The sequence below is a fragment of the Notothenia rossii genome, assembly GCF_949606895.1.
Source record: "Notothenia rossii genome assembly, chromosome: 4".
Classification (NCBI taxonomy): Eukaryota; Metazoa; Chordata; class Actinopteri; order Perciformes; family Nototheniidae; genus Notothenia; species Notothenia rossii.
This window is the reverse complement of record NC_136902.1, coordinates 50605164-50632622: the sequence shown is the minus strand read 5'-3', so window position 1 is coordinate 50632622 and position 27459 is coordinate 50605164. Positions and strand designations below refer to the sequence as shown.

The 27459-nt window shown below is 40.1% G+C and overlaps 1 protein-coding gene across 4 annotated transcripts in view; it reads right to left on the bottom strand.

Annotated features, from left to right (window-relative positions):
* LOC307036476 (uncharacterized protein) overlaps window positions 1–27459 on the bottom strand; it is a 57063-nt gene that overhangs the window by 4679 nt on the left and 24925 nt on the right. For 2 of the 4 annotated variants that reach the window (XM_079676827.1, XM_079676828.1), the window contains 2 exons: window positions 12467–12683; window positions 8547–11128 (listed from right to left, as the gene is read on the bottom strand). In XM_079676827.1, the coding sequence (XP_079532953.1) occupies window positions 9358–10626 (1269 nt within the window). In that variant the 5' untranslated portion in view covers window positions 10627–11128; window positions 12467–12683 and the 3' untranslated portion in view covers window positions 8547–9357. Of the gene's footprint in view, window positions 1–8546; window positions 11129–12466; window positions 12684–27459 lie in introns of those variants that run through there. The other 2 variants (XM_079676829.1, XM_079676830.1) reach the window with 1 other exon arrangement.

Genomic DNA, 27459 nt, shown 5'->3' with positions numbered 1-27459 from the left:
GAAGCATAGAACTCAATGAGACTGTCAGGCTTGAACGCATCTTTAAGGATATCACAATTCTGCAACTCGGCTAGTTCAAACTGAAGAGAGGGATGGGCATCATTTATGTCGGCAGCAAAGGGGTTCTGGAACAAACGTATTGCTTTACCGTTGACATGAAGCTCACGGAACCGCACACTGAACTGCCCCTGCAGCATTTCCAGTGCATCCTTGCACTTTTCGACTGGGAACGGGACAGGTGGTTTCTCAGCGCAGTAGCTCTGGGTGGCAGGGAGATGCGTAAAGTCCAGCTTTTCGACCTGTCTCACAAGCAGCACTAGTTTGACCTCGAACGCTTTGATGTGGGAATACAGGTCACTGATTAGCTTCCCTTTGCCTTGGAGCTGCACGTTAAGGTGGTTCAACATTTCAGTCACATCTGTTAAAAATGCGAGGTCCCATTTCCATTCTGGCTCGGTCAGCTCTCGTACCGTTTCACCTTTAGACTGCAGGAAGGTGTTGATTTCGGGTAGCAGGTCGTAGAAACGGCGCAACACTTTGCCTCGGCTTAACCACCGGATTTCTGTGTAGTACAGCACATCCTCGTAGGCAGACTCAAGCTCGGAGAGGAAGGCCTGGAACTGTCTGTGTTTCAGACCTTTTTTTCGGATGTAGTTGACACAGTGCACAACCACCTTGATAACAGATGCCCACTTCAAAACTTTGCAGCATAGGGCTTGCTGGTGAATCAGACAGTGGACTTGTAGTGGGGGGGTGAGACCTCGTTCCTCGAATTCGCTGTTCAAGCGCCTTACTAGCCTCCTTGTCGTGCCAACCATACTAGGTGCGCCATCCGTAGTGATGCTGGCAAATTTACACCAGTCTAGACCCAACTCTTCCATTGTTTTGCACACTTGGACAAACATATCCTCTCCTGTTGTAGTTCCTTTGAGGCTTTTTAGTGCTGCCAGCTCCTCAGACACTTCAAAGCTTTCGCTTATCCCACGAATAAAAATGAGCAGTTGTGCTGTGTCCTGCACATCATTGCTCTCATCCATGGCCAAAGCAAAAAACTTGAATTGTGACGCTTTCTCGTTCAGCTGCTCATAAACGTTGTCCCCCAATTCTTCTACTCGCCTGGTCATAGTAGTCGCGGAGAGACTCACACCGTTGACTGCCTCTCTCTTGTCGGGACACACCTCCTCGGCCACAGCAAGGATGCATTTTTTAACAAAGTCCCCATCAGTGAAGGGCTTCCCATGGGTAGCTAGTATGTGAGCTACCTTGAAGCTAGCTCGAACAGCAGCGTGGTTTACCTGGGTTTGGCGAATGAATGTGTGTTGTTGAGCTGCCAGTCCGCCTTTCATTCTGCGAATTCTGTCTGCTCTTGCTTGCCCTCGCAAGCTAGCAAAGTCACTGTGGCGGGTTTCGTGGTGACGACGAAGATTATATTCCTTGAAAACCGCCACACTCTCTTTACAGATAATGCAAACGGCACGGTCCTTATACTGAACAAAAAAATAGTCGTTGGTCCACTGTTCTTTGAAAATTCTGCACTCTCTATCAACTTTTCGTTTAACTTTAGCCATTTTTGCTGTCCTGAACACTGACAGTTCTCTACGCGTGCGTTGTCTGTCACTCACTTGATCTCCAAGATGTCGGGTGACGACAATTCGGCAAATATAGTGCATTTTATTTTATAACTAAATATAATTTTTTTAACTGAAACAAAATCAACAAAATACCAAACGCAGACATGTTATTATTTTCCAAAAATCTATTTGAAAAAAATAAGCCATGACGACTTTTGGGGATTTGCATCATAGGGCCGGTTCAAGTAGTGGGGGGCAGAGGGGGTGGGGGCCGGTCAAAGGGGCCGTAGTTTGGTGACCCCTGTGTTAAGGTAATTAGGTACAGTCGAAGCCCTTTTTTATCAGTAACGAATTTAGCAGTTGAACATAAAAGTCAACTAACTGAGGGTAACTTGCAATGACAGTGTTATGTCTAATTGTAAGCTTGTCACTCAGAGTAACCTACAATTAATTTAGCTGCTGGAGAAGAAAGATCAAGGGGGGAGGGGGGGAGAGAGCTGTGGTTGATGGGCCATTAGTTGTGTAAATACACAGCTGAGAGCTGCCGTTTCATTCAGACTGTTTAAAAAACTGTAACAACGGACTATTTTTCTTCGCGGATGCATGTCAATTTAAATCAATACATACAACTATTTTTTAAATCAATAAAAACATTTTCTAAATCCATAAAAGCATTTAAATTAATATTGGGAGTTATGTCGTTACTTTGTTGAGAATGTGGCCATGTAATAAGCGGGATAATTTGCAGCGACTTGTTCCTTATGGGGAAAATAACACCCGTCATGTGTGTGTAGAGGTGTGTGTGGTTAAAACACTTTCATGAAGTGAAGGAATTTCCTTCTATAAAACAGCTGTGGGCGGCAGTGAGTGTCATGGACATGAATTCATAGATCAAGGCAGACTGGTGCACACACTCTCCTGTCCTGCCAGGCGACACGCGCGTTCTAAGCCGTGTCCCTCACTCCTCACATCCCAAGCATCCCCAAAAAGTGTATTATGTTGTTACATCTCAGATGTTATGTTTCAGTTGTGCTCTGTCTATGTTCAGTGATGCAACTTGTCACCTTTCGGCGAAATTCGCCATTTTGAATCCAAAATAAGTCGTTTGTGTGATTCATGTAGATCTGCAATAAAAATATTTTTGGGGTATGGGGGGGTCTGGGACCCGGAGTAATCTGCGGCCGTGAGCTGTTATGTGCCATCAAGACACGCATGGTGTTCTTTTTTTATATATTATAATGAAGTGCGAGCTGTGTGCTCGAGTCTTCCTGCCTGTCGGCTCTGCTCATGGATGTATAATAAGGCTCTGCTGCTCCAAGATGATGGTCTCGCTTCAGCAGCTACATTACCTACGGGTGCGTTCGTTAATATTAACTGTGCGTCCGGAGTCACTGTGGCACAGACTGGACCGCTGGTGAACAGCTGTTAGAACGGGCCGTTCAGGTGTTCAGAGCAGAGCTCCCTGTCGGAGCGGCAGAGCGTGATGTGAACTGAAAAGTTTTTCTGTGGCAATATTATATAAGGAATCGTTGAGCTACCTAGCTAGCATACATTGTCACTATCTGCTAACGTTAGCTTTAGCCTTCTATTTCTAATAGCTTTTTTAATAAGCTATAAACAGAGGTGGTATAAGCAGAGCTCTCAAGTCTCAATCATTTCACTGCATTCACACGCTCACACGCCACACCTTGTATTTCTCACGCAGAGATTTCTTTCCAGGGTACCGCCCACCAAGTCGCGCCACAATTTTGTAAACAAATTAGGCTTGTTTGAGACCCCCCCCCCCCGTTGACATTCGCGATACAGAGGGCTTCATACTCCACTAGCACCCCCCCCCCCCCCCCGTTGGCATTCGCGGTACAGAGGGCTTCATGGGAACTCCAGAAGTTGGAGTACCAAACACCGCTGCCAAAATCTCACTCTGAACTCTGTTCAAAACTTGAGAGCCATAAGTATAGATATATTTTACTTGAGTAAAAGTAGAAGTACTCAGATCTTGTACTTGAGTAAAAGTAGAAGCACACAGATCTTGTACTAGAGTAAAAGTAGAAGTACTCAAATCTTGTACTTGAGTAAAAGTAGAAGCACACAGATCTTGTACTTGAGTAAAAGTAGAAGCACACAGATCTTGAACTAGAGTAAAAGTAGAAGTACTCAGGTCTTGTACTTGAGTAAAAGTAGAAGTACTCAGATCTTGTACTTGAGTAAAAGTAATAGTCCCACAGTGTAGGAATACTCTGTTACAGTAAAAGTCCTGCATTCAAAATGTTCCTCAAGTAAAAGTAGAATAGTATTATCTTCAAAATATAGTGAAAGTAGCGACAGTAAAAGTAGTCATTGTGCAGATTGGTCCATTTCAGAATAATAGATATGATATGTTTTATAATGATTGATCATGAAAGTGTTCTCAAAGCTGGTAAAGGTGCAGCTAGTTTGAATGACTTTGAATACTGCAGGGTAGCTTGTGGATTTACTCCAGGTGGAACTAAAGTCTGATTTAACACTTCATTATATTTCACATCATTCATCCACATCTGTAAAGTAACTAAAGGTATTACATACATGGAGTGGAGGAAAAGTACAGCATGTACCTCTGAACTGTAGTGGAGTAGAAGAACAAAGTAGCAAAACATTGAAATACTTAAATAAAGTACAAGTATCTCAAAATTGTGCCCAAGTATAGTACTTGTTGAGTTTATGAACTTAGTTACTTTACACCATGTGGCTATAAAGATAGAAAGACTAATCCTTGCACAGAGGCATGAAAATACATTTTCAAAATGCTCAACAGTGCTGCCAAAATTATAAACTGACTGCTACACAATTTAAAATAAATGCTTTTATATATTTCTATTAGATGTGACTCTTTGGCATTTCTGTTATTATTAACACTGCTGCTTTAGTTGTTCTGACTGCTAAAATCCTCTGTTATTCCGTGGGGTGAGGGAGCCGGGGGCTCGGATCCTTGTCACCTTTTTCATACCTGATGAGTTTGCATCCCTGTATGTTAAAAAGCCTCAGTCACCTTAATTCATGTAATAAAAACATCTCAGGTCAGTAACACTCAAAGCTAAATGTGCAATACCATGTTCAGCTATGTTACTATTTATAACGTAGTTGTTGTTACATCCGAAGATGTACATATTGGAATGATTTCTTAACTTACAGTAGGCTATTTTTTACAATGTGTGTTGGAAGGATTTATTAAATTACTATGAATATTGTCATTGTTGAAGGCTTATAGAGAAGGGTGAACTATAAGCCTGAATTACATAACATTTTATACCTAAAAACATAAAAGCCACAATAAATAAATCACAATTATTCTAGTTATTTGTACCTCCCGTATTGCTTTCAACCCACCAGCTTTTATGGTGTTGTTACGTCACTAACTGTAAGCTTGTCACATACAGTCTATGGTCACTCAGAGTAACCTACAGTTAATTTAGCTGCTGGAGAAGAAAGATCAGGGGGGGAGGTGTAGAGAGAGCTGTGGTTGATGGGCCATTAGTTGTGTAAATACACAGCTGAGAGCTGCCGTTTCATTCAGACTGTTTAAAAAACGGTAAAAACTGACTATTTTTCTTAGTGGATGCATGTCAATTCAAATCAATACATACAACTATTTTTTAAATCAATAAAAACATTTTCTAAATCCATAAAAGTATTTCAATTAATATTGGGAGTCATGTCGTTACTTTGTTGAGAATGTGGCCATCTAATAAGCGGGATAATTTGCAGCGACTTGTTCCTTATGGGGAAAATAACACCCTTCATGCAGATGAGGATCCCTCCGCTACGCTTTGGGATCCTGATCGACCGACGAAGCTCCTTTAAAATATACATATTGTTGGTGAATTACTGAGTTTAGGCACGTTAATAACGTTTTAATGAAGTTGAATACAGTATATTCATATGTGTCAGTGATTTCATGTCAATTTGGCAAACATAAACATAAATGATCTGGGTGAAGATGATGATTAAATTAGGATTAAAAATCGAGAGCCGGGCTGCATTTCCTCCCGTTCGTTTTTTTCGAATAACAATTTTTTTTTTTTAAATAACAACATGTTGATGTTTTGTAAATGATTACAAGTCTCTTATTTAGCACAGTAATATGATATCCGTGACATATGGATCTTAACAAAGTTCCGCTGTACATCCAGCGTACTGTATCTGACTTTATTTCACATGAGCTCCAGTGTGGAACCCCACTGCACCCCCTGGTGGATCAATGATCCATTGCAGCTGGCTTCATTATAATTACATTTATCTATCACGGGGGTGGTCTCAAGTCAAGCTGGAGGTTTTCCCTTGAGCGAGGGCAGATCACGTACCAATCACGGCCCTCGCGTTTCAAACTGTCTGAAATGAATCGCTACATCTGTAAGTAATGTAGGCTACATGGGGCTATAAGACTAGTCGCCAAAGACCCCACCGTCTCAACCACCGGCAGTGACCCAGATGGAGCAACACCATCTAAACAGCCAAAAAACGACTTTTTTAAATCGCCACATGTCACCCAGTCAACTAAACAGATTGATTGCCAGGTATGTTGTTGAGGACATGCTGCCCATCGCAACGGTTCGAGTCTGTTGCCTTCAGAGAACTAATCAGCAAAAACAACACAAAAACTTGTATTTTTATTGTTATTATTTTTAAAGTAAAGTAAAGTAACTTGTTACTAGTTACTTTTATAATTTAGTAACTAATAAAGTAACTAGTTACTTTTTGAGAGCAGTAACTATAACTATTACTAGTTACTTTTTAAAAGTAACTTGCCCAACACTGCCCATGAATGTATGGGTTGGGGTATTGTTCCGCATGGACATTTTAGTTAACCGGACTTCCTGTTGATGTGAAATCCGAAAACATTTTTTAAAAATAAAATAATACTTTATTCCGAGTTTGCTTGCTTTTCTCTTTGGAGGTCATCACATAACGGCATTGTAATACACGGTTCGGCTGCATTAAATATTACATATCTGCCGTAGTTCTCTATTTATAGAGCCCTGATGAGAAGACTTCTAGACAAACAGGAAGAACTGCCGCCAAAACTGAATATGTGACGTGGATCATAAATATATCAGCTATTAAACAACATCTTCAATTTATCTTCACAATATAAGTCTCCTTGCAGTATCAATACTAATTCGGCTGACTTTTATATTTGATCCAATTGGTAGATAGGCTGTATTTACACCATAAAGGTGCACAGCTGATAGAAAGGGACACCTAGTAGTTAAATCACGTTATTGAATTTGATTATTTGTATTATTAGATATTAATAGGAGACACAGTCAGACACACTAATAAAGCTTTATTTAAACATTAAAGAATACTTTAGGTTAAAGGTGGGGTAGGTAAGTTTGAGAAACCGGCTCGAGATTGCTAGAATTTGAAAATACACGACCGGAGACAAATCTGCCACTTCCTTATAGAGCCCCTCCTCCAACACACACGAACGTGCACATGACCAATGAGGGCACGAGATAAGTTTGTGCACCGATGGAAGGCTGACAGGCAGGTAGGCCATCCAATCATTTTAGCCGGCCCGGCTTCCACAGATGATATTTTTTTATGGATTTTTCGTCAAAGCACTTAAGATATTCATTGCTATCGGGATGTTAAGAGCATTCCATGGAATATAACAAAAAGTGTATCTCGAGCCGGTTTCACAAACTTACATACCCCACCTTTAAGGTCTTCTTTTGAATAAGAAAAAAGCTTTGGGGGTAGGCTATACAGATAAATATTAAGCCTGACTAAGTACTAATATATTGCTTTCCTGCAACGTTAACTACTGTATGTGTAAGCACTTATTTTAACTGATATTATACATATGTATTATACTCTTATAAGATGTATGTAGATAGTATAAGAAATGTGCAGAATATGACAGTTTAATGGTGGAGGTATACACACATATTGATAGATGTCTTGTAATGCACTGTTGAGGAACCTGCGACCAAAGTTTTTCATCTCCGACCTTGTCAGGTATTAAACATTCAATAAATAAAGAACACAGACTTATTAAATATAAAACACAGAATTTGTGTGATTATACTAAATGGTTTACAAATAAACACCACTGCATATTTACAACTGTTAGACATGCTGCTGTAACGAAAAAATGTTTCCAACTTGGGATCAATAAAGTATATCTTATCTTCAGATGATCGATGGCTACTGCCATATTTACAACATTTGCCTCTGAACCTTGACAAGTGCATGTTTCAGACTTATCAATTAACAACAGGAGGGGTCACAGACATAAGACCAGCTGTTAAATAAAGTTCTTCTGATCTTAGCTGTCATGTGGGTATATATTAATGCTGCTCATTATGGACACAAGCAATTTTCACCCATGTATTAATGATATGTTTTACATTTGAGTGTTCCTATCCCCTAAACCTCCAGGGATGTACACAGTTTTAATACTGGCAACTTCTTATTATGTTCTTAAAACGTCTTTTAAAATTACAATTCCCAGTAGAGACGTGCCATAGAACATGTTGCGAACATGCTTGCGAAAACACAATAGCTATTAGGGGTGGGCGGATCGATCCCAAAATCCGAATCCAGTTTTGAATAGTCTGCCGTGGTTCCATCCCATTTCAAAGTACTGCCTGTTCGACGCTCGGCGTAACCAACGGCGCACTGCCACTCAAACATCCAATCACAGAGCTTGAGGACTAGTCACGGGGTTTGTCAAACATAGCGGAGAGAATACTTCTGTGTGTATGTGTTTGTGTGTGCCAGATGTGATTCACATTGGGGGATGGGCACATAAGGGGGGGAAACACATCTAGTGTATGTGTATGTGTGTGTGTGTGTGTGTGTGTGTGGGTGCGTACGTGCGTGCGTGTGTGTGTTTGTGTGTGTTGTATCTGATCCGGATGGTTACTAATTCCATTTCTTTATGGCGGTCATTGGTGTTAAAAAGTGGACTAAATCATCAAAAATTCAATGAAAGTGCTGATCAGCAATTGTATATGTTCAAATGTCTACTGTGAAGGAGATCATAAACCTTAATGCAATCGAATGTAAAACAAACAAGTTTTGATTGATGAAAGTAGTAAATCGGTCAGATTTGACCCGAACACAACAGGAGGATCAATGACCCCATTTTGTGTTGACTTTGTTGGAGTTTTGTCAGCTAGGATGTCGAACTCGTTAGCCTAATAGCATAATTGCCCATGTCATATTTGAATGTTGTTGGAAAACAAGAAAAAACTAAATGTTTAGCAAGCACATTGGTATTTTTTATTGATTTTGTAACAGTAAGTTCAACCAGATGTGTGAACACATTTGCACACAAAAAAAAGACACAAAATCAATTGCATAACAAATAAAAATGACTTAGGCAGAATGTGCCATGACTTAGGCCATTTTTCTTACACAACTTTTTTTACACATTTATACAAACATAACATAGAAAAGTAGTTTTACTTTCCTAAATATAACCAAGTTGTGTTACCTGTCTAACCTTAACCAAGTTGTTCTTAATGTCTGACCTTAACCAAGTTGTTTTACTTGTTTAACCTTAACCAAATCCTACTCAGGTGCTGTGTGAACTCGTTTTCTATTGATGAGGGAGGTTGTCGTAGTACTGGTGGGCCACTCTTGGTAGTACTGGTTTCATTGCCTGAAAGTCATTGTATTTCCTGAGAGTAATTGGCAATTGGGCAGGAAAGAGCGGGACCCAGTGGACCGGTTCTTCGGGGATGCTGAGTCGCTGAGGTAGGTCCTCCCAGTCAGACTCAAAATCCAACTTGTGCCGGATTCAACACTCTGCCAAGTACTGGAGAGCCCGAAGGTCATGGACTGTGGGGTCGCCAACTTTTCTGCCTGGTCGAATTTTAGTGACATAGGCCCCAGATAACTTCATGAAGTCACTATGGTATAGCTGGGTCACCTTGTATGGGGATGGGTGCAAACGTGCAGTCTCAAAGATGACAATGTAATCACGTGGAGTGTGAATATCTTTGATGGTACGCCGTTCAATGAGGCTATGCATGGAGTCACACTCCATTTGTGTGTGCCCTGCAACCAGAAACTTTTGTTCTATGGTGACCCCATGCTTCATGGCCAGATCTAGGTACACATTTGTGATGGTACAACATCGATTTTGATAGCCGCAGCCATCACTCCAGATTATGACCTTTTCGATATTTCGGTTGGCATCTAGGACTGACTCAAAGTGCTTGTACTGCAGATGGGCAAAAACCTCGCTGCTGAGGGAGCCCTCATGCTCCTCCCAGGCGTAACAATACCCATCTTTGTTACCCAGGTTGAAGCAAGTAAAGTTGTGCATCTGTAATTTAGTTTTGTAATACATCTTGCTAGCTTTTGTCTTGGGACACAGAAGAACGCTCTGAAGGTTCATTGTCCACACTGAGACCTTGTCACTGAATTCCTGTTTATCCTTAGCTTTTTCAGCTTGAGCTTGAGCCTTTAATTTCATGTGAGTAGTAAGGGTATCCTGATCTATATTTCCCACCTTGGCGCCGATACATACATCACACTGGTCTTTTTTTGGTACGAACACAGAGTATTTCTGCTCACTGAACACTTTTCGGAAATATGTCTCACTCACAACACGTGCTCCACTTTTACCAGCAGCTTTCTGGTATTCCTTGTGAAGGTCACTTAGAACTGTTCCCGGCTCCACAAACTTCTTATCCTGATAAGAGGGAACCTGACGGCAGTAATGGGATGGAACAATAGGCAGCCCAGAGAGCCATTCTTTCAGGAAGGTCTGGTCAGCATCTGATATGGGCATATGTAGACCAGTCTTATTGATCTTGGGTTTGGGCGGATCAGTTTTGGTTTTCATGTCCACAGTTAACCATGATCCGATGGTTCTGGGGGCAATGCCAAGGGTTGAACAGAAAATAATCTTACACACAGGTAGTTTACATCTATCTGCCAGTTGCAGGTGGTATGATAGGGATGTTTTTCTCCTTGATGCAACACCATCTTTCTTCTGCTTTATAGGCACATTTTCCACTAAAGTCTGGATATACAGCTTGCATGTCTCCCAGGAGGGCATGGACCAGAAATTGTTGACGATTCTTCACTCAGCAGTTCACAACTTCGTTTCTCCGACCTTAAGCACTGCTGTGATGTGCAGGGTGGGCCCATGGTCTTTGGCTGCCTCTCCTGTCCCGCTGAGTTCTTGTAATTCTCCCCCTTAAGGCGCTTCTCTTTTATCACCTGTCGCTTCCACATATGTGACCTTGGACGCTTATGACGTTTAACAGCGGGAACTTCAAGTGCAGCCTCTTCTTCACTATGTTGAGCCGTGTCTGCATCACTATCCTCATCTGGGCGGTCATCTTTCTTAGGTCTATAGTCCTCATCCAAGACAGAGTCATCGTGTTCACTTTCTGACCATGAATCAGGATCAGAATCAGCTCTGGAGGCTTCATCGGCTGTTTCTTCTTCAATCCGTTGCCCGTTGTCTATTTCATTTCCTTCTTTCTCACATCTACTGTCATCTAAATCCTTCTCTGAGTCCTTCTCTAAATTGGTATCAAGTTCATTTCCTGACCCTGAAGCAGAAGAAAATAAAGTTGCTGATTGTTGCTACTTCATCATACCTTGTCGCAGAAATGTGATTAAAAGTTTAAACACACAGTTCCTAATCCCTTTGATTGACTGAAAGTACTTTTAGTGTCTAGAAAGTTGAAGAAATATGAACTAGCTCACCGGATGCATTTTTTTTATGCATGCATTAACAGTCTTAAGACTGTTGCGATCAGCAAGTAGAAGCTTTGAAACTTATTCTGCATTGCATTTCTCATTTCTCTTGGCGGAATTTACACTGTATATATCATCTAGGTTTGTGGAGCAGCACTGTGGTTTATGAACAGTGCCATAGATTCTAAGTGGGATTAAGTTTAGAGCCATTCTACAACATAAACGTCGCAATTTTTTGATCACCTGCAGTATTTTTTTTAGTCTTGTGCTTGGGGTAATTGTACTACTAGAAGGTGAGTATTCACTTGGATGCCTTACAAGTATACTAGATGTTCTGCTGTTGCACACAGGCTCAATCACAGTGTTCAGATAATATCTCTATTTCTAAAGTACACTGTGGAGTATTTATAGGGGTTCTATCAGATATAATTGATTATGGTATTCATAATTAGGTTTCCATTAATGTGTATAATCACCTATAACTATTTTTTGTTGTGATTAGCTTAGAATAAGCCCTTCATATATACATAGCGAGCCGGTCTATTTCACTCTCTTCTCTTTGCCGTATTACGACAGTACTTCAATCGGAAGAAAAAAAACACTGGCTCTAGAGAAGGCCTTTCATGTTGTTATGGCAATGGATGGCCACTGTAGGTTTTTGTACATGCTTATAAAGGGAGAGGTACTCAGTTGGTTGCAATTTAGAAACCTCACTATTACACAGTGCACCTTTAAATTACATTGAATCAAATTCAGCGATGATTCGCCAAAGTTAAATAAGCATAACTTATCCCTGCGTCTACAGTAGTTGTATTGACAGGGAGCAGACACACTGATGAAAATGTCTATTTCGAATGTAAGTTGAATTGGATAAATGATTAAATAGTGCAAATGTATTTAGCTGTGTTCTGACACAGTGCTTTAAAACTTGAATGTACATATAGTCACATTTTTTTTGGGACACACAGTTCATGCAGGTCATGAAATTTGCATAATGTGCACCAGCTCAAAGCCCATTTCTACCTAGGGCTTTGAGCAGCAGATTTGTATTACGTAATTATGATCAGATATCGTCAGATATTACATTTCTGTATCAAATGTAAATATTTTTTCAAAATCCAGAATGAACAAGTACAGGGCTGTTATTAATTATGCATGCAGGCCAACAAAAAAAAAAGTCCATCACATACCACCAATGCAGCTTGATCCCACAGGTGGGATGAAGTTTTATTCTTTTTTTGTGCCTGGACCCAGGTGTTTGCTTTCGTATCAAACTTGTCCATTCGTTTGCTAAGGCGCAGTTTGCGGGGCTGCACCGCCTTGCAGAATTTGCAAGTTTTGCATGCCACATTCAGTGACATGCAGCAGCTTGAGCATTGCCTTGAAGTGGATCCTGGTCCTGGCATTCTTTTGGAGATAAAGACAAATAAAAGGTCATTTAAAACTGGGTTTCAAATTCAGAATGCAATCAAATACAAATATTGACTAATTTTCCTCTGTCTAGTCCCTCCCCAAGCTACAACAAAAACTGTATCCTATTTAGAATAGAATAAAAACAATTACATTTTTATTTAATTTGAGTAAATTAATTTAGTATCGATGCAATAATGGCCCCCTTACTTAGTTTTAGTACAATTTCAAAGCAAAGCTAAAATTCAGCGGTAAAATATTATGTCATCGAAACGTAAGGTTACACAACTTCTACTATATTACAAGCTTGACCATGACATTGCACTGTAAAAGCACTATCTTGAATTTGACGAAAATATATGATAATGTTAATCTGTTGAAATCCTATATATAAAATCTTTTTTAGAATATAATCTAGAATTATAGCAGTAGGCTACTACAGTATAATACACTGCAACGTTGTCTACTGTGTTACCAGGTCGAATAAGACCATTTTTAATTTCACTGTAAGTTTTGCATAACAAAGACATAAATATATGACACTGTTAGTCGATTGTAATGCTACATATAAATCGTGAAAAGTTTAAGTTCTTACCTGTGGGCACAACTACCTGTGTGTGTGTGTGGTGTGTGGTGTGTGTGGTGTGTGTGTGTGTGTGTGTGTGTGTGTGTGTGTGTGTGTGTGTGTGTGTGTGTGTGTGTGTGTGTGTGTGTGTGTGTGTGTGTGTGTGTGTGTGTGTGTGTGTGTGTGTGTGTGTATAAATACAAAAGAGAAAGTGGTAAAGAGACAGCGATGAAGATGGTAAAAATGGGGAGAAGACAGGAAGAAATGTAGGGAATATAGCTCTGAGGGAGAAGAGAAGAAATTGAAAAAGGCTCTTAAAAGTGCTGTTTGATCTTGCTTTGGTTGAACACTTTAGAATGCATGACAATTTACAATCTCACATATCATCAACAAGCTTTAACATTGGGTGTAATTTACGAGTTAAAGCACTAATCAATCAAGGGCTTCTAAAGGTAATTATTCTAAAGGTTCTTATTATTCTTTCACACACAGTGACTTCATGAGCTACCCACAATGCAACGCGCAAAATACGCCATTTTCCTGGAGGTGCAAATATCTTGGAGAGGTGCAAATATAAACAGCTAGCTAACGTAGCCAGGCAGAGCGCACTAGGTTTTTTTTCTGAATTAACGACTGAAGAAATCGCTGCATGTCTTCGGATTACATCTCTGGACTTGAGGGGTGTGCTCTAGGTCGTTACCAGCGTAAACTAGAGCTGTGTGGGTTGTCGGATTGCCCTTACAGACTGCCTGCAGATGTATGGAAAAACGACCCTCGAAAGTGGCCTTCGGTCGATTTTCGCAGCATCTATACGTCTATCATCTGGAAACACCAGGTGAATACCCCACTTGTCACAATAATATTATCATGCTATTGCATATGTGTGGTATTTTAGAGTTGACTAGATATTGATTAAGGCAATAGACTATGATATTCAGTACAGGAAGCTTAACAACACCTAGACTGTTACAGGATTTTTATTTTGGAAAGTATTTTTTTTTTCTTCTTACTTCTCACGTTTTTTATTATATTTTATTATATCATAACTTAGTACTTTGTTCTTAACATAGGTAACATTAATCTTTATGTGGCTCTTTCCTGCTGTAATGATGCAAATTTCAGTGGTTACTTTTTTCTGTTTTCAAAAAGACATGTGGATTACGACGAGAAGTGCGACATTCGTGCGTTAGATAGACGATATTCTTCTGATTGTGTGTGGATAGCGTCCCATTTTGTCCCATAATAGCGTGTTTAAACCGAAGAGATGACCATACTGGCTCTTAAAGTCAAAACATTTACGTACATGGGTAGAGGGCTATGACGTAAGGGTATGAGGCCCATTTATCATTGTAAATTAAATAGAAATGTTATTTTAAACTACAGTGTTGTGTGTTGAATTTACTTGAGAAAATATCACCCACCATTATTTCAACTCCACTGTGAGAGCCACGAGGTGTTTTTTTAAATCCCTTTGTTCTTCAGGTCAAAGGTTGGAAAACCAGTTGTCATCTTGTCTTGACCTCATGTTCACAGTTCGCAGTCGCCATTTCATGAAATGCTAATTGAAGTACTCTGTTTGCTTTAACACACTGAGGCTAGGCATTCCATCTTGTAAAGAACATCATACTTCTTGTCAGAGTTAAAACTATTGGAAGTACTTCTGCTGGTAAAAGTGTATTGGCTGGTTTTGGGATATTCTTGGTTGCAAGTGTGTATTGGCGGTTTTGTGAATATTCTTGTTTGCAAGTGTGTATTGGCGGTCTTGTCACTATTCTGGTTTGCAAATGTATTTTGGCGGTTATGTGCTGTGTTGTTTAACCATAGTGTAATGTTCTTCCTATTTTAAAGATATTTTTAAGGAAAATAAGTCTCTCCTTGTTAAAAACAAGTCAGTTTTGCAACAGCTATTCCCTAGTGGATTAAGCTGGAAATTAAAATAGCGCACTCTGGTGGTAGTACAGAATTATTACACAAATAGAAGAAACACCATAACATTTTGAAGTATAATTTTAAGTGTTATAAATAAACACATGCTTGATCGCCAAGATCGAATTGCAAGTGGTTTCTAATTATAAGATAAGAAACTTTACATAATACTTTTTCAAACACCAATTTATTGAAGCTAACACAAGTAGTGACATTAGCATAATTTCATACACTTCGGTATGCACTGTACACTAGAGATGTTAAGATTCACCGATTCGCATCGGTGCACCGGCATAAACGTTCAAGATGCGAGTGCACCGGTTGAAAGAGTGCACATCGGCTACAGTTTGGATTGAACCGGGTTGAACTCGCGATGCATCGATTGCCTAGCGTCTTTGCATCGGTAAAAAAACGATTCATTCATATAAAATCCCCTCATCTTGTCAACGCTCAGCAGAGACGATCTTTGATATTTGCTTCGCCACTACGGAGGCCGAGAGTCTCCGTTATCAACACACACGGAGGTTGAGGAGAAAGAGAAACACAGCGCACCGAAAAATACCTACAAATCAAACGTTTGGCAACACTTCGGATTGTTCAAGAAAGACGGTGTAATAGTCCTTTATGCTATATAGTTGACCGCAGGTCATGGAGAGTAATAAGGTATCCGTAGACCTTTGTATGAGGTATCTTTATTACTTAACAGGTCTACAGCCATGATACATAGATCCGTCCTAGATGCGGACTTGCATACACACAGTATCACTCCGCAGCCGCACCCCATCAGTAACGTCCTGATGGTATATGTGCGCGGCACTATATACTACAGACGGTCAACTTGAAAAATCACTGGCAAATTGTTAACGATGCAGAGCCGCTTTAAAGTACACAAGTAGTTCGAGGAACTTAGCGACGCACATAAAGAGGCGACGTGGGGTCTGCGGCTGAAAAGAGAAACCTGAAAGTTAGACATATGAGTTAAATCACTCAGTGAGGTGTTCTGTCAGAGAGAGTGGTGTTTAGTTTACCGCAGCCTGTGACGGCCAATAATAATTTAAATGTCTTCCTTACTGTAAGCAGTTATGAAATACCTGTTTGTGAAAGGTTATTTGTATTCTTTATTGTTCATATAGAACCCACTGCTTTCTGCTCACTGATGAGTTAGCCTATGAATGAGTGTTAAGCACATCAGGCTGGCAGCTGAATGGGCATTGCTCTATGGTAGCTGTTATTTTCACATTGTTAATCATGAGCAATGCATCCTTACATTGTTTAACTGTGAGGTGTTATACAATTGTACTGTACTCTGGAGAGCTTTTAAAGGTAAAAGAATAAACGGCATGATGGGATGTGCAGTACCAAATATGTAAAGCACTTTTTTGTTAATGTATGATTTGCTGCATATAAGGAATAAAACAAAAATCCTCTGTCGTACCATTTTGAAGTATCATTATTTTTGCATCGTGTTGAATCGCATCGTATCGCCCCGAATCGCATAATGTTGAATCAAATCGTATCGAACTGTATCGCAACAGGGGTGAATCGTATCGTATCGCATCGCCTGGTGTTTCAAATGTATCGTTAATGTATCGTATCGTGGCAACGTATCGAGATGCGCATCGCATCGGCCTCAGTGATGGAGATGCACATCCCTACTGTACACAGGAGATTTAGATTTTAACCAATATTCATATTTCAAAGTCAAAACCATACACGGTAACATTTTTATTTTAACATTTCATATTTTAATTTTGCATAATAATGATATATTAATTAACTTTATTAATATTTTCCATATAACTTTAAAAAAAAAATGTATAAAACCTTGAGCATCTAAAAAAAAAAGAAAAGAAAAAAAAAAAGATTTAAAGTTCGGAAGAACAGCAACGAAGGTGCTAGTCAGAAGATTAGTGCTTCATCTTTGATAAGTTAATAAACAATTAGAGAACATGTCACCAAAACAAACTAAGTTGAGACTAGACGCAGAGCCAGGCTCAACAGCAGATATCAAGGGAAGGATACAAATCAGATCAGATGCTATAACAGTTCCAAATCTTAGACAAAAGACATGGAACCACATGGAGAAACTGTTGGAACAGTGGCAAACGAGATGACTGTTTCCAGCAGATGATCAGCCTGAACCAACGAAAGCCCATAGAAAAGCTGTAGTTGAACATGAGAATGCTGAATACCTACAACAGGTAAAAGCATGGATCAAAGCCGGACAACCCTCTTGGTATGGACCTGAAAACATTGCTATGAACAGAGCTGAAAAAAGAAAAGTTATGGTTGCAAGTCTGGTATTCCATCTGGAAGATGCCAGCCAAGGATTGACAAACAGCTTACATGTGGTAGAACTCAGCAGAAGAATGGAAGAGGAGACCAACAGAAGAATGGAATAACTCAGCAGAAGAATGGAAGCAGAACTCTGCAGAAGAGAGGAAGAATCCAACAGAAGAATGGAAGAACTCGGCAGAATAATGGAAAAGGAACTCTGCAGAAGAGAGGAAGAATCCAATAGAATAATGGAAGAACTCTGCAGAATAATGGAAAAGGAACTCAACAGAAGAATGGAAGAGCAGCTCAACAGAGGAATGGAAGAGAGACAAAAAGCAGATGAAGCCCATAATGACTTTATTGAAGAGAGACGAAAGTCAGTTGAAGCCCATAATGACATTGTTGCAGAAAGACAAAAGGAGGAAAATAAATACCAACAACTTCTGGCGGGAGGACGACAAGAAGATGTAAGATTCCAGGACATGATGGCAGATAGACAACGGAGAGAACAAGAAGAACGAAGAACCGGTGCATATACCTCCATGCCATTGATAGCGGCTGGAAGAGGAGGATTTCAATACCAACCATGGACTCACAGGGACATGGAAGCATTAGTGTCAAAGCTACCTCCACTCACGAAAGGAGGTCAGAAGTGGGTGAATGATCTGGAGAGATACACAGCCCAAGACCACCTGTGCTTGGTAGACATGAGGGCACTGCTCGGACGGATTGAAGGACGACTTGAAGTGAGAGCAATAAATTCCAAGGCCAAATGCACCAACTCTCCAGATTACATTTCCTTCAACAAAGTCAGGTCGAGGTATTGGGCTGCCATTCGTCAAATCTACCCAACAACACGGAGTTTACATGCCCTCAACAGCCTGAGAAAAGAACCGGGGAAAGACATGTATGCCTTCCTGAAGAGATGTGAAGGAGTGTGGGAGGACTGCACTGGAGAACGACATGACGTTTCACCATCTGTCGTAATGCTGTGGAAGAACTCTGTCATTAACGCCCTTCCCCAATCAGTGCAGGCAAGCCTGGGAGTTGTGGTGGCATTAGACGCTATACCCATTGAAGAATGGAGACAACATCTAATTTACCACGATATGAAATACCAAGCAACCCAGAGGGAAAAAGACGAAGAAATTAAAACATTACAACTAAGACTCTTGAAGATACAAATAGCTGAGAAAGATACCGAAGCTAATAAAAACAAGAAAGCGGCAAGGCAAATTGCAGCTACATCAGAGAAGGCAGTGCAGATTCCTCCAACAATTCAAGCTCAGGAAGAACCAGAGAATGCAGGGCAGACATCTCAAACAGTTGAATCTCAGATAGTGCCAGAGAATCAGATGGAGAACCAACAACCAGGAGGTTTGCGAGGAGGCAGAGGCAGAGGAAAAGTTCTCCGGTTTGAGGGATGCTACATATTCAATCAGCTGGGCCATTGGGCTAAAGATTGTCCACAACAACAAATAAAATACCCACTACATGCACCAAACAACGGCCCACCATGCAGTTTCCATGATGACGACGGAGCCAGGGGGTCCCAGAGATGTCAAAGACGTACAGGATTTCCAAACATGAACCAAATGCCACTGACAGCCTGGTATCAACCACAACAATGAGGAAGCTTAGAGGACCAGACCATCAGGTGATGCATCTTCAGCACTAGAGTATTTAGAAATCCAGCTACATAGAGCCACATATGTCACCACAGGAGGGAGAGGTTGAATGTTATTTAAAAGATAGTGAGTAGAATATTGCATTTACACATAAAGCATCCACAGAGTAGTAGAAGATTAAGACATAGTTGAACATTTAGCAGACTATTTTTGTAATTATGAGAAGGAAAATACATTACGAGTGATGTTGTTCCCCCACACAGAAAACTATTGTGTCAACACAGCTAGTGAGGTCGAGATGATGGGCTTCCACCCAAAATATGCAAGGGGCGGCGACGATACACCTGACGTGAAGCTGTCCAGACCTAAAAACAGAAACTCGATTCTGCTGTGGTGAAGTCTGGCTACAAAGGGAGGTGTTCCAATAGGGTCGCTTGTCTCAAACCAGTGAAGAAGTCAACAAGAACCCAGCTGAACTAGAGAGTGACTGTTAGCGGGAGAACTGTGACGGAGCGACAGAGACTGGCCCAACATTTTCGAGCCAGTACATAGATAGACCCCGTCAGAAGACCAGGGCTGTGTTTAAAGGGGAACTTCATTTATTCTTAGCCAGAAGTGCAGTTTTTAATTAAACAAATTATGTGATTTATGGAGTCAGATTACATTTTTCTCATAAACACAATTTTATAAATCGGTCTGAAGTATCTGTTTAAGGCATGAGCCGCAGATTAAATAACATAACACTGATTGAGAGCTTGGAGGAAGAAGTTGTAGGGTTTTTACAACAGTTTCAAGAATCGGTCTTTATTTATTTATTCAATCTTGAGTAACTTTACTGATTTATAGTGTTGTGCGTAAGGCAATATCTCATTTGAGTGAGGGGCACCAGCCCTTCATGCAGGTCACCCTCTGTGAGAATATTTCATATTTTCCCTCCAGTTTGGAGAAATATTATTTTATGATATGTTAGCTCAACAGTGTCAACCAATCCTCTAATCCAAGAATTATTGAGACGCATTAGCGACATCAGGGGTATTGTTTTTCGTAGCAACAAATGTATAATACCATGACAAAAGCCATTATTGAAACAAGTAAACTATTAGAAGTGCTAATGGCAAACTTTTTGTGAATATGCATTTATGCCATCAGAAAGCCATACATCATACGATATTTTTGTAGGCCTTGTGGGTACACGGAGACGTTATAATTGATTTAATCCAACGTTATGTGTTTTACATATCCTGTTCATAATAGGGTAATCATTGCAATATTAATTGAGCATTTTATGCTCAAAGGAGGGCGTGTCATGATTATACATATGTTGATTTCAGTGACATAGTTAATAAATAATAACATGTAGTTAACCATAGGTCTCATAACAACAAGAGGTATGCTAGGGCTTGGGCCTTCTCCAAGGAGGGAGTGGTCCAGTTTTAGATATTACACAAATAGAAGTGGATGAATATGTCAGAACTCTGAGTAATATTATGCAAGTTTTGTCTACACAGGCTAGGAAAACTACAGAGATACCAGACGAGACACCAGAAGAGACTCCTGTTCGGCCAGGTGAATGGGTGAGGGTGAAAGTTAACAAAAGACAGTGGGCTCATCCCCGAGGACGGAAGTGTGAAAAGTTGTAACAAACTTCACACGCGCTCCGGTTTAAAGGTAAAGAAAAAGGAGCAAATTGACACCACCTCACACATTGTCATCCTTCACTGGCAACTTCCAGAACATTATTGGGAGTTAGGACTGATTTGGCAGAGCTGGAACAAAACAAAAAATAGAAATAAGATAAAGATAGAAACAGCTCAAAAGACAAATTGTCTATAGATTTTTATAGATTGTACATTAATGTGAAAACCTATTTTTTTGTTTTACATCTGAAAAAGAGTCCAATTTTTTGTATATGTTATTTTTGTACTCATTATTTAAATTCTGTAACGGACACAACCAGGGATAAAATAGAGATGATGACAAGAACAAAGCCAAACCAATTGTGGGGTCCCCTAGGGATAAGAGGCAGAATAGCATTATCGATTGTGCTCATTACACTTGGCACCTTTCTGGTTGGAAGGGGAGTACAATATCAAGTAAAACATAGAACCATTAGTTCACTCATAAAGAATGCCCACATCACTAACAAGACTCCAGCTGTGTTTCAGAGACTTTCACTTATCCCCAGAGCCAAAAGATCAGCTGAGCAACAAGAGGAGGAGTTAGAAATACTCGTTCCCAAAGGTGAGGCGGTTATAATCAAGATGATTCACCCCCCCTATATGCAGTGCTTGTATCAAATGATGAGATGGGTTTAAGTGATCGGATATGTAAGTGATGGGGATTTACAGATTAGGGGAATCTCTAAATACACTGGATCCATGTTTTAGTCTGTACCAGAAACACCCCCTGTTAAGCTATGAACAACCGACCGGTGACCTATCTGAGCACAATTATTGAAAATGATTGTTAGACACAGGCTACTAACCCACAAGTACAGCTTTGTATATACAAACTCTATGAACAAGATTCCCCAGCAGATAGTGGCGACATTGCAGATATGTTCAGTCACAAAAGTTACTAAAGTTCTTAATAACAGTGGTATTAAAGTGATGTAGAAAATATGGAGACGTTCTTTTATAGTGTGTGAAATATCTGGTGCTTGAAACATATAGGTATTTAAATGTATAGAAGAAAATGGTTTCCTGAAAGAGTTAATTGGAGTAAACATGTTGCAGTGGGTGAAAGCAATGTTTAGGGATATGGTAAAATTATTAGTAGACATGAATTGTGTTTAGATGACATTTAACAACTAAGATGGATAGTAAGATTAGGAAAATAGAGTGGAAAAGGTTGGATTTATTTTACCTCGGTGTGTTAGAATTTAACTATACGTAATGCCTCCCGAGATCTCTCTCTCTCTCTATATATCCGCCTGTCAGACCGCTACGACCCCATCATCCAAGCAGACAAAAGACCTCACCACGGAAGACTCCTCCTCCTCCATCAAACAGACAGAGAAGCAAAGCTGAACCATCTCCACCTGAGGCATCCAGAACTACAGGTGACATAAAAAGGCACACTCTCATCGGTCCCCCACAGGACATGAAGTTCCAAGCTGAGCCACAAGATTTGGGCACAAGAGCAGAGTGTGGGACATGAGAGCGGAATACGCCCTCCATGCAACCAGTAGAGACTGTAAAGGAGGAGATGAAATGCAAAGCAGTTGGGCCACTCAAAAGAGTTACAGCGGAAGGATCCAAGAGCGGATGGACTGAGGAGAAGGTGGACGGAGGAGAGGACAGGACGGAGGAGTTGGCATGGTCCGGCAGAACGTGAGGGGGTCGTGGCTTGACAACCAGAGGGGGAGAGAAGGAAAACGGGAGTGAGTGAGTTTACACATAAACACACTTATTCATCAACGAGAAATACGTAAAGAAAAAGATTTATTAGCCATGAATTAATCAATTGGTGAATTTATAAAGAAAAAAAGAGGAAAGTATTAAATAACCCTAAAAACACACTGAGGGTAGAACATATTATTCAATCTTTTCATCATATGAACAAATTATTCTTTAAGAGTTTTTTATTCATGTGTGAATTTGGGGAAGATTTAATTTGTTACAGTATAGACCTACAGTTTAAAGGGATGGTTTTAGTAACCACTCTATAAAAGCAGACAAATCTTTATTTGTATGGAAAATGTTAAAGGTAGAGCTAGTACCAAGCCAAAGATAGTATTCCAATCTAGAGTATTGATTTCTCCATTGTAGCATGGTTATTACCTCAGGAGGGAAGATTAAGGTGGAAATAACATTTGTTTTTCGTCCAAGGTGTAGAGTTTTAAAAAGACACTGGGCAAAGAGAGATTGCACATTTTAATAAAAAAAAACTAATATAATTGGGAGTAATACATGCGGGGCCTTGGATCACTCATGTGATGGTGCATATTTTACAACAAATATCGTTCAGGGAGAAGGGGTCGCTCGACCCACCCTGCAGATGTTTTAAATCTTACTTGCAGCTTCAGAGGGAGCGCACGGCACCAGAGTATGAGTTTTAAAAGACAAGCGCCACCAGCTCCTAATGGTCATCCATTCACCAGATGACCTGACATTTAGAGATGTTATTTAAAGGAGAAACATATCTGCCATAAGTGTAAATTCCTGAATTGAACTGCAAACCATTAATGAAATGACTTCTGTTTTAAAGTCCTTGTTAAAGGAGGGAGTAATTATCACATGCTCGGGCACCCAAGGTTCCACACACTGTTAAAGGGGTTAGCATAGCTATTTAAGTAGACCATAATTGAAAATAAATGAGTATAATGCGTTATTGATATTCCACCGGTTCTCACACCATTTCAGGGACTTTATCACTGCATTAGAACAGACCACCCAAAGGTACTTAGTAGGAACTTTTAAGTGATGAAATTCTACAACTGTTGTAAATGACCAAAATCTTCTCCCAGAAATGACTGTCTAGAATGCCGTACCCCAGAGTAGAACGCACAACGGCCCCTTCTAGAGAACATATTACTTTCATACCTTAAATCAGGCCTATTCAACTGGCGGCCCGCGGGCCAGATGCGGCCCAGAACCAACTCCTGAGTGGCCCAGCCTCCCGCAGCCAAATTCCTACACTAGTACAGACCATGAACGCAACACTCCGGGTTGTATAGAAACCACCAAACCACAACGCAGCACGTTTTTTGAAAGTGCATCTAATGGTGCTAGTAACGGTGGTCCTATGATAGCAACTCTAAAACATGTCTCTCTCAACTCTGAAGCGTAAACAGAGACAAAACGGTCATTGATCTTGTGGAGCAGATCCAAGTCAAGCTGGACCTTTTCGCGACCGACTTGAGCACGGGTCGGATACTGCATTTTCCGACGCTCCCCAAACACATCACATCTCCGTCACAAATCACGGATGTGATGACAGATTTCATTGCGAGGTTGAAAGAGAACTTTGCCGGTCGATTGGATGGACTTGCTCTGCCCACAGAGGTGATGATGAGCTTTGCCAGAGACCCCTTCACTGTTGCAATAGAGGGGGACGTATCAACCAGAACAAAGGAAGTGGTCCCCTGCATCGACAAGGGGAAATATACACTGGAACTTATTGACATGCAGCGCACTAACGGGCCCAGCAAAGTTTTGGAGTGATGTCAAAAAACAGCAATTCCCTAACGTTCAGAAAGTAGCGATCTGTGTGCTCAGTATGTTTGGATCAACATACACAGCACTCTTCACCAAGTCTTAGGATTGCATTGACATCCGAGGAGCCAAAAATCACTGCTCTTGTTCAAAACAAAAAATGTCCCTTCTCCCATTGAGAAAGTCAGCGATGACAAATCACAAATGAGGTGATAGTAAGCACCTATATACTATAGTAGACGTGTACTGTAGTATTCATTCATATAGTTACCCTTATCCCTTGTTATGGGTTTGTGCACTGAAGGGTTTGACAGTTCTTTCTGTATCCATTTAAATGCACTTTGTAATGTGTCTGGGTCAAATGTGACCAAAACATATGATTTTTTTGTTATTACTTGAAAAGTGAAAAAATAGTATTGCTACAGTACTACCTCTTTGTGTTGCATTGGAGCTCTTTAGCTGTTTTTTTTGGATGTGAGGACATTTATTAAGACTGCTATTATTGTATTCAGTAAATGCACTTTGTGATGTGCCTGGTTAAAAAAAAATAAACTGAATATTTGACTTCTAAAGCAAACAAATGTAATGCTACAACTGTGCACTTTTTTTTCAGATTCTGTTAAATTAATGCAAATTTGTTGTGTTTTTATGCACTTTTTGACCTACCTTTGTTAGATGAACAATGAATAAAAAATGCATGTTTTTCATCGCAGTATAATGTGTTGGTTTAAAATGTATCACTACCCGCTTTTTACAGGCCGCTGAATGTCTGGCCCAGCTGAATTTTGTAGTTATAAAATCTGGCCCAACTGAATTTGTAGTTGAATAGCCCTGCCTTAAATGGTATGAAAGGAGGGAGGGTACATTTCTCATGAGGAGACAGTTACAAATGCTAGCAGAACAAGACGACCAACCCCCGTATACAGATGTTGATGACAATGATGCGTTAGTTTAAATGATATGGATGTTCGGAGATGAGATTGATCAATGAATGTCCAGCCGATGTGATTCTTTAAATGATGAAATCATGTGAAGAAGTGAGCAAAATTAAAATACTAAAATGGACTGAATCCATTTCGATTTACTTCATACTATTCCAAGATAGTATATTTTTATTATTCCAATTAATTTTACACTATTCTAAGATAGTCCATTTTATTTGACTTTATTATTTTATACTATTCTAATATGGTAGATTTCATGTTGTATGTATTGCTATTCTAAAATGGTTTGTTTCTTTTCACTTTGTAAAAACAAGTGCCTTAACACTGAGCGTGGTATGAGAACGGTTTCTGTGAAAGGAGGGAGGAAGAAATGTTCTGATACCAAGCCATTGCTGCTATTTTGAAGAATGATATTGAATGTAAATACTAGAAGTTATGCACAAGAAAAAACGTTTATGTTTGAACCAAGTCAAAGTATTTTTGTAAAGTTAGGGCTATTGAACCATTCCATTTTGATTGTATGTTTGTAACATGAGTTATGTGCTATGCAAAGTTCAGATGAAGAACTCATTGATTTCAGTATTAGATACACACCTTTTAGGTGTGTAAGGAGGGACTGTTAGAAATTAAAATCAATGTTTTGATGGTATAATGTAGCTTAAACATACCGTCAGTTTAAACGCTGTTTCATACTGAAAAAAACAGAAATTCTCGTGCACAACCAGTTAAGCTTTTATTCTGAAAATCCTTCATCTCCGGTTAGCATTTAGCATGTGGCTAATATACGATTTCCTAAAGAGGTGAATTTAGTAGCGAAATGACATGGAGTGGTGCAAACCGAAACCTACTGATCTATCACTACAACTATAGATGTCGAGATACTACCATGCTGAATATTAAATGAAGGTACAGTTTATTTGAATACATTATTGTTTACAGACGAGAGTAGCATGTGACAACATCCGGAATGACCGGAAACCAAACCAGCCGTGAAGTATTTTCTGTATTTTTTAGAGTATTGATTACAGCGTTTCGAATGTGTTACATGAAAAGTGATGAAAGAGATGAAAGAGAAGATGAGGAGAAAAGGCGTGTTAAGTATATATTGAATGTGAAAAGTACCAATCCTCTGTTTAAATGCAACAACGGACATTAGAGACGAGGCGAGCCGGCTGGCGGGGAGGAGCCAGCAGAGGATATATATAACAGCACCAGACGAGGGATTCGCTCTCTTCTCTTGCTCATGAGAGCCGGATCACAGCTGTTTTCTGCCTGAACAATATTCTGTCTGTAACACTACCGCGCCTTTTTTAATTAAAGTATCCCATTTTAATCTTCTCAGACTCCATTTAGTCTCATTTTAAAGCTTCTCTCCTGGACGCGAGAATAACGAACATATTTAACAATTGACCTTTCGCAAAGCCACGCCCCCCCTTGGTTACTGTTGCTAGTCCGACAAGCTGAGAGCCAGATGCGTTAAACAAAGCCATAATGGAGGGTCTCCGTAACGTCGGAGTCGCCTTAACAGACTCATTTTGGAGCAATAACGCAGCAATATCATCCAGGTCCCGACAAAAGGGGCTACAATACGCTATGGAGGGTTATATCCACAGTATAAACATTAGAAAACAGGGAGGCACAACATCAATAGAGGAACTTGCATACAGGTCGCAGTGCAAGAGTGAAAAACCACATGAGCTGTATGTCAAATTCGACGGAATTATTATTATTATTATTTTGGAATAAAACAATACAATCACAAGAGGCATTAAATGTTGTAGTTTGTCTAAAGTTAACTACCATTTCCTTGGTGGCTTTCTGCATCCACCTTGTTGTTCCTTTGTGGGGGTCGGGGTGCCCACTTGTGCAGCAGGATTAGGGAAGTCGGCAGTAGGCTTTCCATTAACAAAATGCTACAAAGATTAAAGCAAAATATAAATGAATGATTGGCTGTTGGCTTTCTTGTTTGTACTTTGACCACAGGTAGACTAATAACGGAGCTCAGCTGTTCAGACATTATTATGCATCAAGTGATATACATGGTCAAAACGACCTAGAAGCAAACAGCTTACAGCTGTAGTCGTGTGACTTTAGCTAACGTTAGTTAGTTAATTTCTGAATGTAATCTTTGCTAGCTAGCTAGCTACGTTAGCACGTATTTACCTTGGAGCAAACGTATTTGTGTTTGTTGATATTCGCCATATTCAGCTGGGCATGGGGCCTGCCGCATTTCTTTATCCACTGGCGGCATCTCGGGTTTTGGGTTTAGTGAACGGG